Source organism: Prionailurus bengalensis, chromosome A1, assembly GCF_016509475.1.
Source record: "Prionailurus bengalensis isolate Pbe53 chromosome A1, Fcat_Pben_1.1_paternal_pri, whole genome shotgun sequence".
Taxonomy (NCBI): Eukaryota; Metazoa; Chordata; class Mammalia; order Carnivora; family Felidae; genus Prionailurus; species Prionailurus bengalensis.
The window spans coordinates 139,858,022-139,872,492 of record NC_057343.1 but is presented as its reverse complement, the minus strand read 5'-3'; the positions used below and the strand labels follow the sequence as shown (position 1 = coordinate 139,872,492).

Genomic DNA, 14,471 nt, shown 5'->3' with positions numbered 1-14,471 from the left:
TTTTAATGTTTATTTATTTTTGAGAGAGAGCGCGTGCACACGCACGCATGAGTTGGGGAGCGGCAAAGAGAGAGGGAGACACAGAATCCGAAGCAAGTTCCAGGCTGTGAGCTGTCAGCACAGAGTCCGACATGGGGCCCGAACTCATGAACCATGAGATCATGACCTGAGCTGAAGTAGGACTATCAACTGACTGAGCCACCCAGGCGCCCCTATAGGAATAGGTTTAAGCAAGACCTCTACCCTGAAAACTCTAAGGCACAGATGAAAGAAACTGAAGACACAAATGAATGCTAAGATAGTCAGTGCTCGTGGATTGGAAGAATACCATTAAAATATCCATACCACTCAAAGCAATGTACATATTCAATGCAATCCCTATCAAAATTCCAATAGCATTTTTCACACAAACACAACAAACAATCCTAAAATCTGTATGGCACCACAAAAGACCTCAAATCACCAAAGCAAGTTTGAGAGAGACGAATGAAGCTGGAGGTATCACACTCCCTGATTTTAAACTATATTACAAAGCTACTGTCATCAAAATAGTATAGTACTGACATACAATCAGATATACTAATCAACATAATGAAACAGAAAACCCAGAAATAAACCCATACATATATGGTCAATTAATTTACCACCACAACAAAAAAACAACAAGGAAAAGACAGTCTCTTCAATAAATGTTGGGAAAACTGCAGCCACGTGAAAAAGAGTTAACACTGGACCACTATCCTAAACTACACAAAAATTAGCTCAAAATTGATTACAGACTTGAATGTAAGACCTTCTTCCTAGAAGAAAACACAGAGTGGTAAGGTCCTTGACATAGGTCTTGGCAATGACTTTTTGTATTTGACACCAAAAGCAAAGGCAGCAAAAGCAAAAATAGATAAATGGGACATTTACTAAAAGACTTCCACAAATGACTTGAAACAAAATGAGAAGGCAACCTACTCTATGGCAGAAAATATTTGCAAACTGTACATCTGATGAGGGGTTAATATCCAAAATACAGGAAGAATTCACATAACTCCACAGCAAAAAATACTCTGATTTTAAAATGGGCAGTGGTCGCCTGGGTGGCTCCACTGGTTGAGCGTCCGACTTCAGCTCAGGTCATGATCTCATGGTCCGTGAGTTCGAGCCCACGTGAGTTCGTGAGTTCAGGCTCTGTGCTGACAGCTCAGAGCCTGGAGCCTGCTTCACATTCTGTGTCTCCCTCTCTCTCTGCCCCTCCCCTGTTCATGCTCTGTCTCTCTCTGAATCAAAAATAAAAATAAACATTAAAAAAAAAAATTTAAATGGGCAGTGGACCTGAAAAGACGTTTCTTTCAAAGATGACATACAGATGGTCAACAGGTACATGAAAAGGAGCTTGCTCAACATCAATAATCATCAGGGAAATGCAAATTAAAACCACAAGATACCATCTCAAACCTGAAAGAAAAGCTATTATCAAAAAGACAAAAAGTGTTGGTGAGGAAGCAGAGAAAAGGGAACCCCTGTGCACTAATGGTAGCAATGTAAGTTGGTGCAGCCACTGTGAAAAATGGTATGGAGGGCCCTCAAAAAATTAAAAATAGAGGGGCACCTGTGTGGCAGTTGGTTGAGCAACCAACTCTTGATTCCAGGTCAGGTCACAACCACAGGGTATTGGAATCGAGCCTTGCATCAGGCTCTGTGCTGAGCCTGGAGCCTCTTAAGATTGTCTCGCATATTCTCTCATTCTCTCTCTCCCCCCGCCAGCTTGCTCTCTCTCAAACTTAAAAAGACAAAAATTAAAAATAGAATTACATATGATCCGGTAATTGCACTTCTGGGTATTTATCTGAAGAAAATGAAAAAATAACTTGAAAAGATGTGAGTGCTGCCATTTTGACAACATGGATGGACTGTGAGGACATCCTGCTAAATAAAGTCAAAGACATATACCATATGATCTCATTTATATGTGGAATCTCAAAAAAAAAAAAAAAACCAAAAAACTCATAGATACAAACAACAGATTGGTGGTTGCCAGAGTTGCGGAGTGGGCAAAATGAGTGAGGGGGTCAAAAGGTACAAACTTTCAGTTGTAAAATAAATAAATCCTGGGGATGTAATGAACAGTATACTGGCTTCATTTCATAGTACTGTGTTGCATATTTGAAAGTTGCTAAGACAGTACATCATTAAAGTTCTTCTCACAAGAAAAAAATGTTTTTAATTAATTTATTTATTTGGGGGGGGGGCGGGGGGTGAGGGACAGAGAAAAGAGGCAGGGAGAGAATCCCAAGCAGGCTCCACCCTGTCAGCATAGAGCCTGATGCTGGGCTCAAACTCACAAATCATGAGATCATGATCTGAGCCAAAATCAAGTCAGATGTTTAACCCAGACACCCCAAGGAAAAAAAAATTGCAACTATGTATGGTGATGGATATTAGCTAGACTTATTGTGGTGAATGTTTTGCAGTATATACAAATACTGAACCATTATATTGTGCACCTGGAGCTAATAATATTATGTCAATTATACCTCAAAAAAACAAAGACAGGAAATAGAAAAGAAAAAAAAATTCAAAGTCATTTTTGTTGTATCTTCTCCCTCCCTCCAAATACAAGCCCCAGCTGGGAAGAGTAACACTGGAATTTTCTGTTAAGTGCAATACACTCAATACATTTACTATTTAGAGCATTGCTTTGAGCATCTGACATTTAAGAGAAACATCAGGTTTTTTCTTAATTTTTTTTTTTAATTTTTAATGTTTATTTTTGAGAGAGAGAGGGAGACACAGAATCAGAAGCAGACTCCAGGTTCCAAGTTGTTAGCACAGAGCCCGATACAGGACTCTAACCCATGAACTGTGAGATCATGACCTGAGCTTACGTCAGACACTCAACCGGGCCCTCCAGGCACCCTGAGAGAACATCAGTTCTTGAACTGGAACCTAATCACTGAACATTCTCAGAAGTGCTTCATTTTGATGTGACTCATAGCAAATAACAATAAGGCTTTGTTTTCCCTAACAAACTTCAGACAAAGGCAGACCAGGCTAACAAAAGCTTAAAACCACATAACATTATATATAAATGATCTAGATGATAATGATTATAGTTACATTTGCAGTAAACACCTATAAATATTTTCATGTTCTATTCTGAAATAAGATTGAAATCCTATTATTATTACATACAGCATCACAATGATTATTTTATTTCAGATAACATTCAACCTGAATCAAACCCAAGGCCACTTTTATTTTAATTACTGTAAGTTTGGTTAGCTCACATTTAAAAAAAATTATTCTTTTTTAAAACCCTACTATTTGGAAGTCACTACAACAACATCTCACATTAGAGGAGTAAGAGTAAAAGAAGCTTTTGCACAGTGCAAGTAAATGTTCCATTACCCTCACTTTGACATTCCGACTCTGGCTGAAATTCAGAAAAAGCTTTTAAGGTTTCTCTCCGCCCACTGCCTCCCACCTCTGTAGGTATGTGTATCTTTCACACTGTCCCTATCAACTTGGCCATGTTTCTAACTCCACAGGGATTTAAAACGGGGGGGGGGGGGGGGGGTGGGGGGGGGTGGGTAGGGCTCTCTCCCTTCTCCCACCCCTGTGGTGTGTGTGGCTGAAGGCATCTATCTCCCCGCGGCTTCTCACAAGACTTTCAAGATCAAGTGATTCCTGGCCAAGAAACAAAAACAGAACCACCCCCCGTTCCCCAGTGAAAACTGGTAATAAGATCAGGAGCAACCCCAAGAAGAGACTGGAGAAGAACCCAGCGGACTGTGTAAGGAACTGCACAGGAGACAGACGGCACACGTTTATGCTGTGTCGAGGTCACTAGCATCGCACTTTACCAAGCTGAAAGTATCCCCACTACTTGGACTGACAGGAGAATATGTCTTATCAGGTAGATTCTTTTTCTCTTTGCTCCGGTGCTTCTGCATGAGTAGGTTCCCTAATAAATCTGAAACCTTTTGTTTGTAAATAAAGAAATTTTTAAGTGGAGGGGAGAGACTTGCTACCAAAGGCAGCAAGAAAGGAACAATGAAACAAAGTGAAACAAAATCCCCAACTCAGCAGGTTGAGCCACTTCTAGCTCTGTCAACATTACAGTCCCCGGAGCATGGAAGACTTACACTCATGAATAATTATAATAACCCTCCGACATTTTTTAAAAGGTCAAACGATCTTTCTTCTGTGCTCTAAGTGTACACGTTTGATGGAAATTATTTTGCAAACAACCGACGAACCATCTGTAAAGGGTTTAAGGAAGCAAAATTTTGCTGTGCCCGATCTCCCAAAGCACCAAATGGAAATGTTTCTTCGACTAGGAAATAACTTACCTCGTAATACTCCCCAGACTCTGTTGGCCTTGAGGAAAGCCACTGGTTCTTTCACAAGTAAAGTATCTGCAGTGGGGGGGAAAAAGTTTCTGTTAATCCCTCAGTGACACACAGTGAATTTCCGAAACATGTAGTTAATATTTCTGGACCATTCTTTTCTCCCTAGCTCCAGGCCTGTTTCCTCCAACTGCCTCCCGTACATTCTTCACAGAGATACCCTGCGGATTCCTTGAACTCTGCATGCCCAAAGCTGAGCTCCCCCACTCTTTCCTGCTCCGTGCTGCCCCTGACTGTCCCTAGTGCCGTCATCTCCATGAGGCACCACAGTGCCCTCCTACCAGGCGAACTTTTCGAGTCAGAAATCTGGGTGACATCTCCACAATTCCTTATTTTCCCCTCCAGGAGAGTTATTCTCTCCACGGCCCCTCAACAGACTAAGTTCCTAATTCAGCTATGACTTTAAATCAAAAGTGCAAAACGTTCCTCAGTTCCTTGTGAAAGCCTCAAGTATCACTCCAATCTTCCACTCCACCAAAGGCCAGAGATTTACCTCCACTCTTTCTCTTCTCCTTCTGTGCTCCCCTACTTGCCTTGCACCCATCTTCCCAGCTATTAGCCTAAATATGCCTTAAGGTTCACTTCCTAAGTCACTTGAACTAAATTCAGCTTTGTCCCAATCAACAAAAGGTTCACACCCAGGTAGGGCAGGTTCCAGTTGGATGCTTCTGGACAAAGGCGGGGGTGGGGGTGGGGGGGGCGCTGCTCATCTCTCAATCTTTTAAATCCCACTCTGTGTAAGGCTGTCCCAGTAGTCATTTGAGACTTTTGGAGAGGTCTGGAGTCAAACACAGATAAAGTAAAGCACCAGACAGTACAGAGAGACTGAAAGCTGAAGGGTGTGGAAAGATGGGGACTCTGCCACAGTAAAGACACTTGAGGGCTGCAGGTTAATGACTTAGTATCATATCTGGCCTGCATCATCACCCTCCACCACCACCACCCACACTGTCCTACAGGAGCAGGCCGCAGGTAAGGAAAAGAGCGGTCAACAGCCAATAATCAGGTGACTCTCTCAGGTGACAGTCTTGTGACAAGGCAGCTGTTTCCATCAGAAGACTGCAGTGCTGGCTAAGAGAGGGATTGCTATTTTGAGTACGATGTAATCATGTTTCCTCTCCACCTCTATCAAGTTCTTAGCCACCAGACTCATGGGATGCTGTTTAAAAACATTTTTTGCTGCAACATCGTTTTGAGATCTCCCAGAAATAGTTGTAACACAAAGAATCAACTAAACACATTAACATGTTGCATGTACTTGATGCTTATTATTTTCCAATAGCGGAGGATGCAACAAGGGTTCTGATTCAACTCAACGCAAAACCCACAACGAGAAAGCAGTTAAAACGAGATTTTGTTTTCTTAGAAGCTGGAGAATTTTAATTTTTATTTCAAAACCAAATTATAAGTGTTCACAGTGATTACCTCCCTGATGTGGGATGGGAGTGGCACCTTTGACTTTTCAGTTATCCCCTTCTGTGCTTGCTTTCTGTGCCGTAATTACTTCGTTTTCAAGAGTGTGCATACAAATAACATCAATATGTTATTGTCTAAAAATAAAATAGGTAAGGCTAAAATCGCCTTTGAGATGCCCGCTCCAGTCCCTGTACTTTCGTCAGAAGAAATACGCATCACACCTTTTCCTGGGAATTGACACACACACACACACACACGTGTTAACAAATGTAGCATGGCTTCATATGTGCGTTCCTGTGGGTGTGCTGAAATACAAACAGTATCCTGCATTAGTATACAATGTCCTTTGTTCAACCCAGCAGTTCATCTTGGCAGGCTCTCCAAGTCTGTTCTTTCACTCTGCCTCTTTATTCTTCACTGCTGTGTTCTTTGGTGTGGACTGACAAGGCATAGTCATTCTTGCGGGGACGAACATGCAGTTTTGTTTATAACTCTTCACTGGTACACACAAGCTGCGTCGAACATCCCTGTTATATGTAATTAATGCTCTAAGGGGAAACTAGGTCACTCCTGGTTCACAGGGAATACACATTTCTAATACATAATGCTGCAACACTTGTCACTCCCTCCACCATTTTCCCACACTCCGCAGCAGCTGGTGTCATTTCCATCTGTGTTAACTTTCTCAGCATCTTCATCAACTAGTTCAAAACTTAAAACTAGTTTATCCTTCGATCAGAAAAACACAATCAGCTTGGCCCAAGGAGCTTCTCTTTCAGAATAAAGGTTTGCAAAGCTGAATGGATGACAAGCTCTAACTCTCCCGTCTCAAACACTGTATTTTCTGGAATTTACAGTATGTCATTACTGTTGCTAACGGACCGCAAAGACTCCTTGGCAAGTCAATGACCCTTTCTATCTCAATTCAGATTGTAAAACATAATTCATGAAGGGTCTGAGTGCAGTCAACTGAAATCACATGTCTGATGTTGCCCAAGAATCCTGTTTCTCTTCTAAGAACAGCTACAGAATTGAGAAATGAACTTATTTTTCCGAGGTGTATTATTAAGAAATGTGATCCATACTAAGAGGATGAAGAGACATACTGAACTGTCTGTAAAGCAGTCTGAGGACAAAGGAGTCACTCTTGTCTCTGAGATCTGGGGTATCCCTTCTATCCTTACACCCAGCTCACCAGTCTGCTCTCTCTGCGCTTAATCTATCACCTACAACCTCACACTGCTCCCGTTGGTTCCTTGGTGTATATTCCACGTTTTCCCCAGTCAGTAGCCCCTACAGAAACATTTTAGGCAACAAAAATATCTTACAGCTAAGTTTTGTTTATATCCTGAAATGAAAGAGCTCCAGCCCCACCCCCAATTCTGTATCATTTTTGTGTCAAATAAGATTACAAACAGAGATCATGGAGGCACACACAGATTTATCTTCAAAATAAAAGCGAAGAAACTGCCTGATGTCCAAAAATGAGTTATTAGCCAAGTAAATTACTGCACTAAAAATGACGTCATAGAAAAATATTTCATTACATGTTCGTTTTGCTAGACAAAAAAAAAAAGGCAAATACAAAAACCCCACTTTCACATAATTGTTTCTCATGCGTTTATACTTCTATCAACGTGTAATATTTCAATGTATCACTCTACAAAAAAACCACATCTGAAATAACGGTGGTCAAGTGAGTGCTGGGGTTATGAATGATGTACTTTCTCCTCTTCACTTCCTGTGCTTAAAGATGTTCTACAATGACTGTGCATGACTTTAATGTTAAGTTGAAAAATAAAAATCATAAACTCACTGGCCAAGAACTCACAACAGTTCATGGCATGGAAGCTGTTTCTGGCACTTAAGTCACCAACGAGCAGCACAGGACATGACACGCTCACGTTAGCGTAGGTACTCACAGGACTCATCTGAAGTGATGTTGGGGAAAAGATCACACTCCGAGTCCAGGACAACTGTGACGAGAAGTTGCTGTAACTCTATCGCACTATTAGGTTTAGCAGGGCGACGCTGCCTCTTGTCGAAACCAAAAATGTATTCGTGATATCTGTGTGAGAAATAAATTCAAATAAAGTTTTATTTTTTCAAATAAAGCACCGCAGCCAAATTTTACACACATATGTGGCAGTGGACATCCCAGTGGGGCTCCTCCAATCCCGGCCACCCTGTACTGGTCCAATTAGAGGCTCTCACCCCAAGCTGCACATCAGAACTTCTGGGGGAGCTTTTTGAAAATACTGAGGTCCAGACCTCCAGAATCAGAATCTCTGAGGGTGGGATATAGGCACGGGAATTTGAGAAGGTACACCCACACTTCCAAGTGCCTCATATGAAGAGACTGTTAAGAACAAGTAATCAAACCAATAATGGGAATCCCATCACTCTTGGGTAGGCAAGCCAACTGCACCCAGTGATGAAGGTGATGCATTAGGGGTAATGGTGGCAGAAAGTTTCCCACACTAAGTGAGCCACAAAAGCCACATTTCTCTGTATGTGATACCTGGACAGGCTGTAGCCACACTAAAGATAGCAGAGATGGAAAGAACACGGATTCCCTAATGATACTGTTGAGCCACTTAGTCAAGTAGCTGTGGAATCCTGTTTTGGACTTCCTAAATGTGAGATAATAGGTTTTCTTATTGCTTAAGCTTGACTAAAACAGAGTTCCTGTTACCTTCCAAAAAAAAAAAAAAAAAATCCTAGCTAATACAGAAACCCCCCTAAAAGAAGGTCACTAGCCTACAGAATTCTCGCCAGGGTCTTGAAAATTTACCTTCTGCTGGTACCCAAATACCAGAGAAAGGGGATATTAAAACAGCATTTAAAGGTGCTAAAAGACCAGACAGGCTTCAAAGCAATTATTTAAATAACATTTTATAGATTTTGATAAGCTAGAGGCTGTGTATGCTACTTAAGTATAAGAACACCTTGTGTTTTTCCAGAAAAGTAAGGAGAGGTAGGAAAGTTCCAATGAGTTTGGAAGCGAATGGAAGTTAACCAGTGACAGAACAGAATGGACGATGATGCTGGGGGCCCTTTCCAAGGGAAAACCTTGACAGGATCAGAAGGAAATTAAGAGGGGCACCTGGGTGGCTCAGTCGGTTAAGTGTCTGACTTCGGCTCAGGTCATGATCTCATAGCTCATGGGTTCGAGCCCCCACGTCGGACTCTGTGCTGACAGCTCAGAGCCTGGAGCCTGTTTGAGATTCCGTGTCTCCCTCTCTCTCTGCCCCTCCCCTGTTCATGCTCTGTCTCTGTCTCAAAAATAAGCAAACATTAAAAAAATTTTTTTAAAAAAGGAAATTAAGATCGCTGAACTGTATAGTTAGAAATGGTTAAGATGTGGGGTGCCTGGGTGGCTCAGCAGGGTAAGCGTCCAACTCTTGGTTTCTGCTCAGGTCATGATCTCACAGTTCTTCAATTCAAGCCCTGCATGGGGCTCAGCACTGACAGTGCAGAGCCTGCTTGGGATTCTCCCTGTCCCTCTCTCTCTCTCTCTCTCTCTCTGCCCCTTCCCCTGCTCTCATGTGTGCTTGTCTGCTCTCTTAAATGAATTAAAAATTTTTCTTTCAAAAAAAAATTAAAAAGAATTTTTAAAATTTTAAAATTTTTCTTTCAAAAAAACTTAAAAAGAAATGGTTACGATGGCAAATGCTATCTTGTATGTATTTTATCACAGTTAAATAAATTTTTTAAAAAAGGAAATTAAAATTGCCAGCAGCTCTGAATTTTGAGCTAGGTGCTGGCTTGGCCCAAATAAGGAGAACTTTGGTCCTAGATATTAAAACTAACAGAAAACTCAAAGGGTTCTAAACCAATGGTGTCCAAGGTATTTGGGTTAATTTTCCCTTTCAGGAACTGAGGGAGTGCAGCTATTCATTCATTTAAAAAAAAATGAGTGACTCAGGGCACCTGGGCGGCTCAGTCGATTGAGCGTCCGACTTCGGCTCAGGTCATGATCTCACAGTTTGTGAGTTCGAGCCCCATGTCAGGCTCTGTACTGATCGCTCAGAGCCTGGAGCCCGCTTCGGATTCTGTGTCTGCCTCTCTCTCTCTGCCTCTCCCCCGCTTGCGCTCGGTCTCTCTCTCTCAAAAATGAACATTAAAAAAAATTCTTTTTAATTAAAAAACGAGTAACTAGCATGCGACGGACCTTGTTCTACAAGTTGAGGAAGCTGCCATGCACCAGGCCCAACTCTCTCCTTGCAAACAACACAGTTTGAAAGCAGGGTTTGTGACAGAAGTTGGGCCCCCCAAAGACAGGAGCCTCTGGCTCTGAACTGCCTAGGGCATAGACCATGTGTCCACCTAGAGCCTTTGGAACATCTCCATCATCTCTACGTTCTTCCAACCACACTGCGCGTATACTCTGAAATAGATACTGACCTTCCTGAATTCCTAGAATGCTCCCCTGAATGCTTTCAAGTCTTAGCCATAAGGGCTAATGTTTTATATCCTGCTTCCTAACAGCGTAGGGTATAATTAACAGCTGCTTCACACACCAGCCATGGTTAGTTAGGCCAACTCCAGATAATCACCTGCACTGCCTCGAAATGCCAAGCCTTGTTTTCAAACCATCTCACCACTGACTCAAGCCCTTGTTATCCAACCACTGTCAACTTGACTTCCTTGCTCTCTTGCCATAAGCCTCGTCATTTCAAGCCTCTCACCCAGTCCCCGTTTTACTAACAGTATGGCAGAGAACGAAAATACAATTTTAGACACTGAGTCCCAAAGCAAACGTGGTAAGCGTGTTTGTTTTTTAAAATATTTCCTAGTCAGCACCAAATTACATTCCTTCCCTGAACTCCAGGCCTTCAGGAGACTCCAGCCTACACAGGTCTCACGGTGAGGGGACACCAAAGAAAGGCTGCTGAAACACCTCCCCAAGTGCAATCGGCCTTCTGTGTGGTGTGGCCAGCAAAGCCAGGCTGTCGGCTGCCTCCTCATCCCCTGATTCACCCCGTCTGTGGCCAAAGGGGTTGCAGGCGTGGAAATGTGGTGAGCTCCAGAACAGGAAGCAGGGAGAGCCAGCACATGACGTGCTGGGAAAAGACGAGCAGAGACTGCGATGAACCCATTACATCGAAGTAATTAGATGAAAGCACGGAACATTTCCTAAGAAAGACTTTGGGAGTTTTGAGCAATGCTCCAACCTGAGGACTTTCTGCCTTCTGAACGGTTACCTGATTTGGCCAGTGGGGTGGGGAGACTGCAGACGGCAACCAACGTGGGAGTTCTGGTGTCAAGCATTAAGCACTCATTTTCCTCCTAGAATTCTCTTCACGTAAGAAGCTGCCACTCTCCAGCCCCTCCATCCGCCCTACTCTCCCCTCCAAGGCGAAGCTGGGCACAGATTCTGAGCAGCCTACTCCTTCCCCCTCAGTATCCCGCACGCAAACCAGGGTTCCAGAATGCCCGGGAAGTCCCTTAGCAGGCAGGAGGGGGAGGGGAAGAGCTTGGGTTTCAGCGGCTGTCTGAGCCGGCTCTCCCACCTTCTGGACCTGTCTCTTTGGCGAGGTCACGGGCCAGCTCGGCACTGGTTCCTTATCTGCTGAACGGGGAAAAACGCACACGTACGGTCGCGGGGGTGACAAGAGGCGCTCAGGGCTCCCCTCCCCTCGCCCTCCGCGCCGGCCCAGCGCCCCAGGGGGTTGGCCCCGCCTCCGCCCCGCAGCGCGCAGGGAGCGCTCACCGCCGAAAAGCTTCTTGCAGGAGGGAGCAGGTGGGGCCGGCGGTGGACGAGGGGCCGTAGCCGATGGAGAAGTTGTCGCGGGAGAGGTGCAGCAGGCGCGGAGACGTCTTCACCGAGAGCGGCATAGGCCACAGGGCCGGCTCCGGCGCGGCGGAGGAGCGCGGGGCCAGCGCCGCCAGCAGCGCCAGCAGCGCCGCCAGCCCCAGCCCGCGGTACCTCATGGCCGGTCGGCCCAGGTCTGGCGGAGCTGCAGCCCGCGCACCTGACCTCCGCCCGGACCCCGAGGAGGAAGCGCCGAGAGCGGGGGCGGCGGAGTCAGCTGACGGCGCGCCCCGCCCAGGCCCGCCTCCCGGCCTGTGGGACCGCCCCGCCGCCCTCCGCGCCCCGCCCTGCCCCGCCCGACCCGGCCCGACCCGACCCGACCCGACCCGAGGGGAGGCCCCGGGAAACGCGGCGCGGGCCTGGGCCGGCGGGGGCTCCTGCGGCGGGGGCTCCGGAGGCTTGCGCCCCAGCCCCGACCGCCCCTGACCGCCGTTCAGCTTGAACCGTAGCCTCCCGTCGGAACCCCCGGGGGCAGACTTGAGAGCAGGTGGGGAGTTCAAAATTAGGCGAAAGGTTTTCTCAGGGGATCTTGGCGGAGGACTTCGCGAGACTTCACGGGGACGCCGTGGGCCCAGTTAATTAGGCAGATGATACAAACAGGCAGTGTATTACAATGAGCGATTCATATTGCCACACTGCCATTTTCGAAGAAATTATAAGCGTGACAGTTACAAAATAGAACAAAAATGTGTCAAATATTTTACTCAACTATTAAATAAGTCAGGTTCGAAAGGTAATTGAATAAAGCAATGTTAGAATAAGATTGCTAAATAGGAAACTGGGTAGCGTGCTACGGTGACTCAGCCCTAAGTATCTGACAGCCTGGAAACTCCCATCCCCACTCAAGAAAAAAAAGTAATTCCGTTTATAGAGAATTCCTGAGAGCAGCCTCAATGTTTATTGCGGCAGGCCTCTCTGCATCTTTGGAGATAAAACAGCAGATCTAGAAGCAAGCAGAAACAATGTCATTAGGTCCAGTGTGGCAAGGGTTCAAATGTCATCTCTCTCCCTCTTTCCCTCCCCTTTCCCCTCTCCCCTGCTTGCATACCTCTATTTTTCAACTCATTTTTTCTCCATATTGGCTTCATTGTCAGACCGGCTCTTCATGATAGCCCTCTTCTTGGGTGGCAAGGACAACCCCTCAGGGAAGCTTATGCCCCTTACTCGTCCCCGTCAGTCCTGAAAAAGGATCCCAATTGACAAGTTTGATAGCACACCTAAGGCAAAGGAGCTAAGTTATATGACCCAACGTGGGATGGAGGGTGCTGATGTTCCCCAAAGAAGAGGTTATTGAAGAGAAAACTACCGGGGCATGTGGGTGGCTGAGTTGGGTGGGTGTCCAACTCTTGATTTCTGCTCAGGTTCATGAGTTCAAGCCCCCCACCTGGCTCTTCGCTGACTCTACGGAGCCTGCTTGGGATTCTCTCTCCCTCTCTCTCAAAAAATAAAACAAAAACAAACAAACTACAGTCCCAAAATGGCATCACTTAGGTTAAAGCCCCAAGTCAGTAAACCAAAACTTAATACCTAACCTAAATATAATTTCAACTCCCCAGGAATGTAACCTTTAACCAATCAACATGGAATTTTATGGTCAATACTAGGAAATTTACGGGTAGACCCCATACACTCTCCTAAGGAGCACAACCTTGCCTAAACGGAGTATTCCTTGCTAACAAATTCTTTTCTTCTTCTTTTTAATGCCCTCTCTTGCTTTAATTTTTGTTTATTTATTTTGAGAGAGAGAACAAGTTGGGTAAGGGCAGAGACAGAGAGGGGAGAGAGAGGGAGAGAATCTCAGCACAGAGCCCAGTGCGGGCTCGAACCCACGAACCATTAAGATCATGATCTGAGCCGAAACCAAGAGTCGGACACTTAACCAGCTAAGCCACCCAGGTGCGCCACCCTCCCCCTGCCTCTTGCCTTAAAAAAACGTTTCCCTTATTTAGCTCCGTGGAGCTCCCCACTACTTTGCTACATGGGAATGCTGCCCAATTCATGAATCACTTAATAAAGACAATGAGATCTTAAAATTTACTCTGTTGAGTTTTGTTTTTTAACAAAGTGATCTGTTACCCGAAGAAAGAGAAAAGGATACCAGGCAAGCCCAAACCACATATGTGCTATAGTAAGAATTCTGAAAATTTTGGCGAAGACCTTTAAGACTTCAAAGAGGATTTGTGGGGCATGCTTAAAATATAGTTATTCCATTACAGCAAGCACCAGTGCCACCTTATTAGTCCCTCTTCTTATAATTAATACAAACTTAATTTGCAATATTCATCTTCACTGCCACTTCTTACTGTTAATTGAAGGCTAACAGCATAATTTCTCCAAGGTTCAATCTCCAATTCATATTGTTGCAATTGCCATTTCTTCAGTGGCAACTTCGCCTTGTGTATTAGCTATCTATTGCTGTGTAACAAATTACTGCAAAACATAGGAGCTCAAAACAACAAATAATACGTGATGAGATAGCAGATACCTCACAATTTCTGTGGATCAGGAATTCAGGAATCTTCGCTGGGTGAGGCTGGCTGAGTCTCTCATGAGGCTGCGATCATCTGAAGCCATTTTTCTAAAAGCTTGGCTAATGCTAGAGGCTGATTCTAAGCTAGCCAACCTGGCTATTGGCAAGAGACTGGAGTTACTTACTGGCTGTTGGCTGAAGTCCTTGGTTACTTGTCACGTGAGTCCATAAGGTTTATTGTGCATATTTACAACATGGCCGCTGGCTTCCCCAAGGCCAAGTGAACCGAGCGAGAACAAGAACAATAAGGTTTTCATATAATAAAAAATAAAAAATAAAAAAATAAAATTAAAAAAAAAAGAACAAT

The 14,471-nt window shown here is 44.5% G+C and overlaps 1 protein-coding gene across 1 annotated transcript in view; it reads right to left on the bottom strand.

Annotated features, from left to right (window-relative positions):
• Nucleotides 1-11,882, bottom strand: part of HEXB (hexosaminidase subunit beta) — a 31,918-nt gene extending 20,036 nt beyond the window's left edge. The window contains exons 1-3 of the mRNA XM_043592070.1: nucleotides 11,533-11,882; nucleotides 7,739-7,884; nucleotides 4,344-4,409 (exon numbers count right to left, since the gene is read on the bottom strand). Of these exons, the coding sequence (XP_043448005.1) occupies nucleotides 4,344-4,409; nucleotides 7,739-7,884; nucleotides 11,533-11,753 (433 nt within the window). The 5' untranslated portion in view covers nucleotides 11,754-11,882. The remainder of the gene's footprint in view (nucleotides 1-4,343; nucleotides 4,410-7,738; nucleotides 7,885-11,532) is intronic.
• Nucleotides 11,883-14,471: the final 2,589 nt, after the last annotated feature.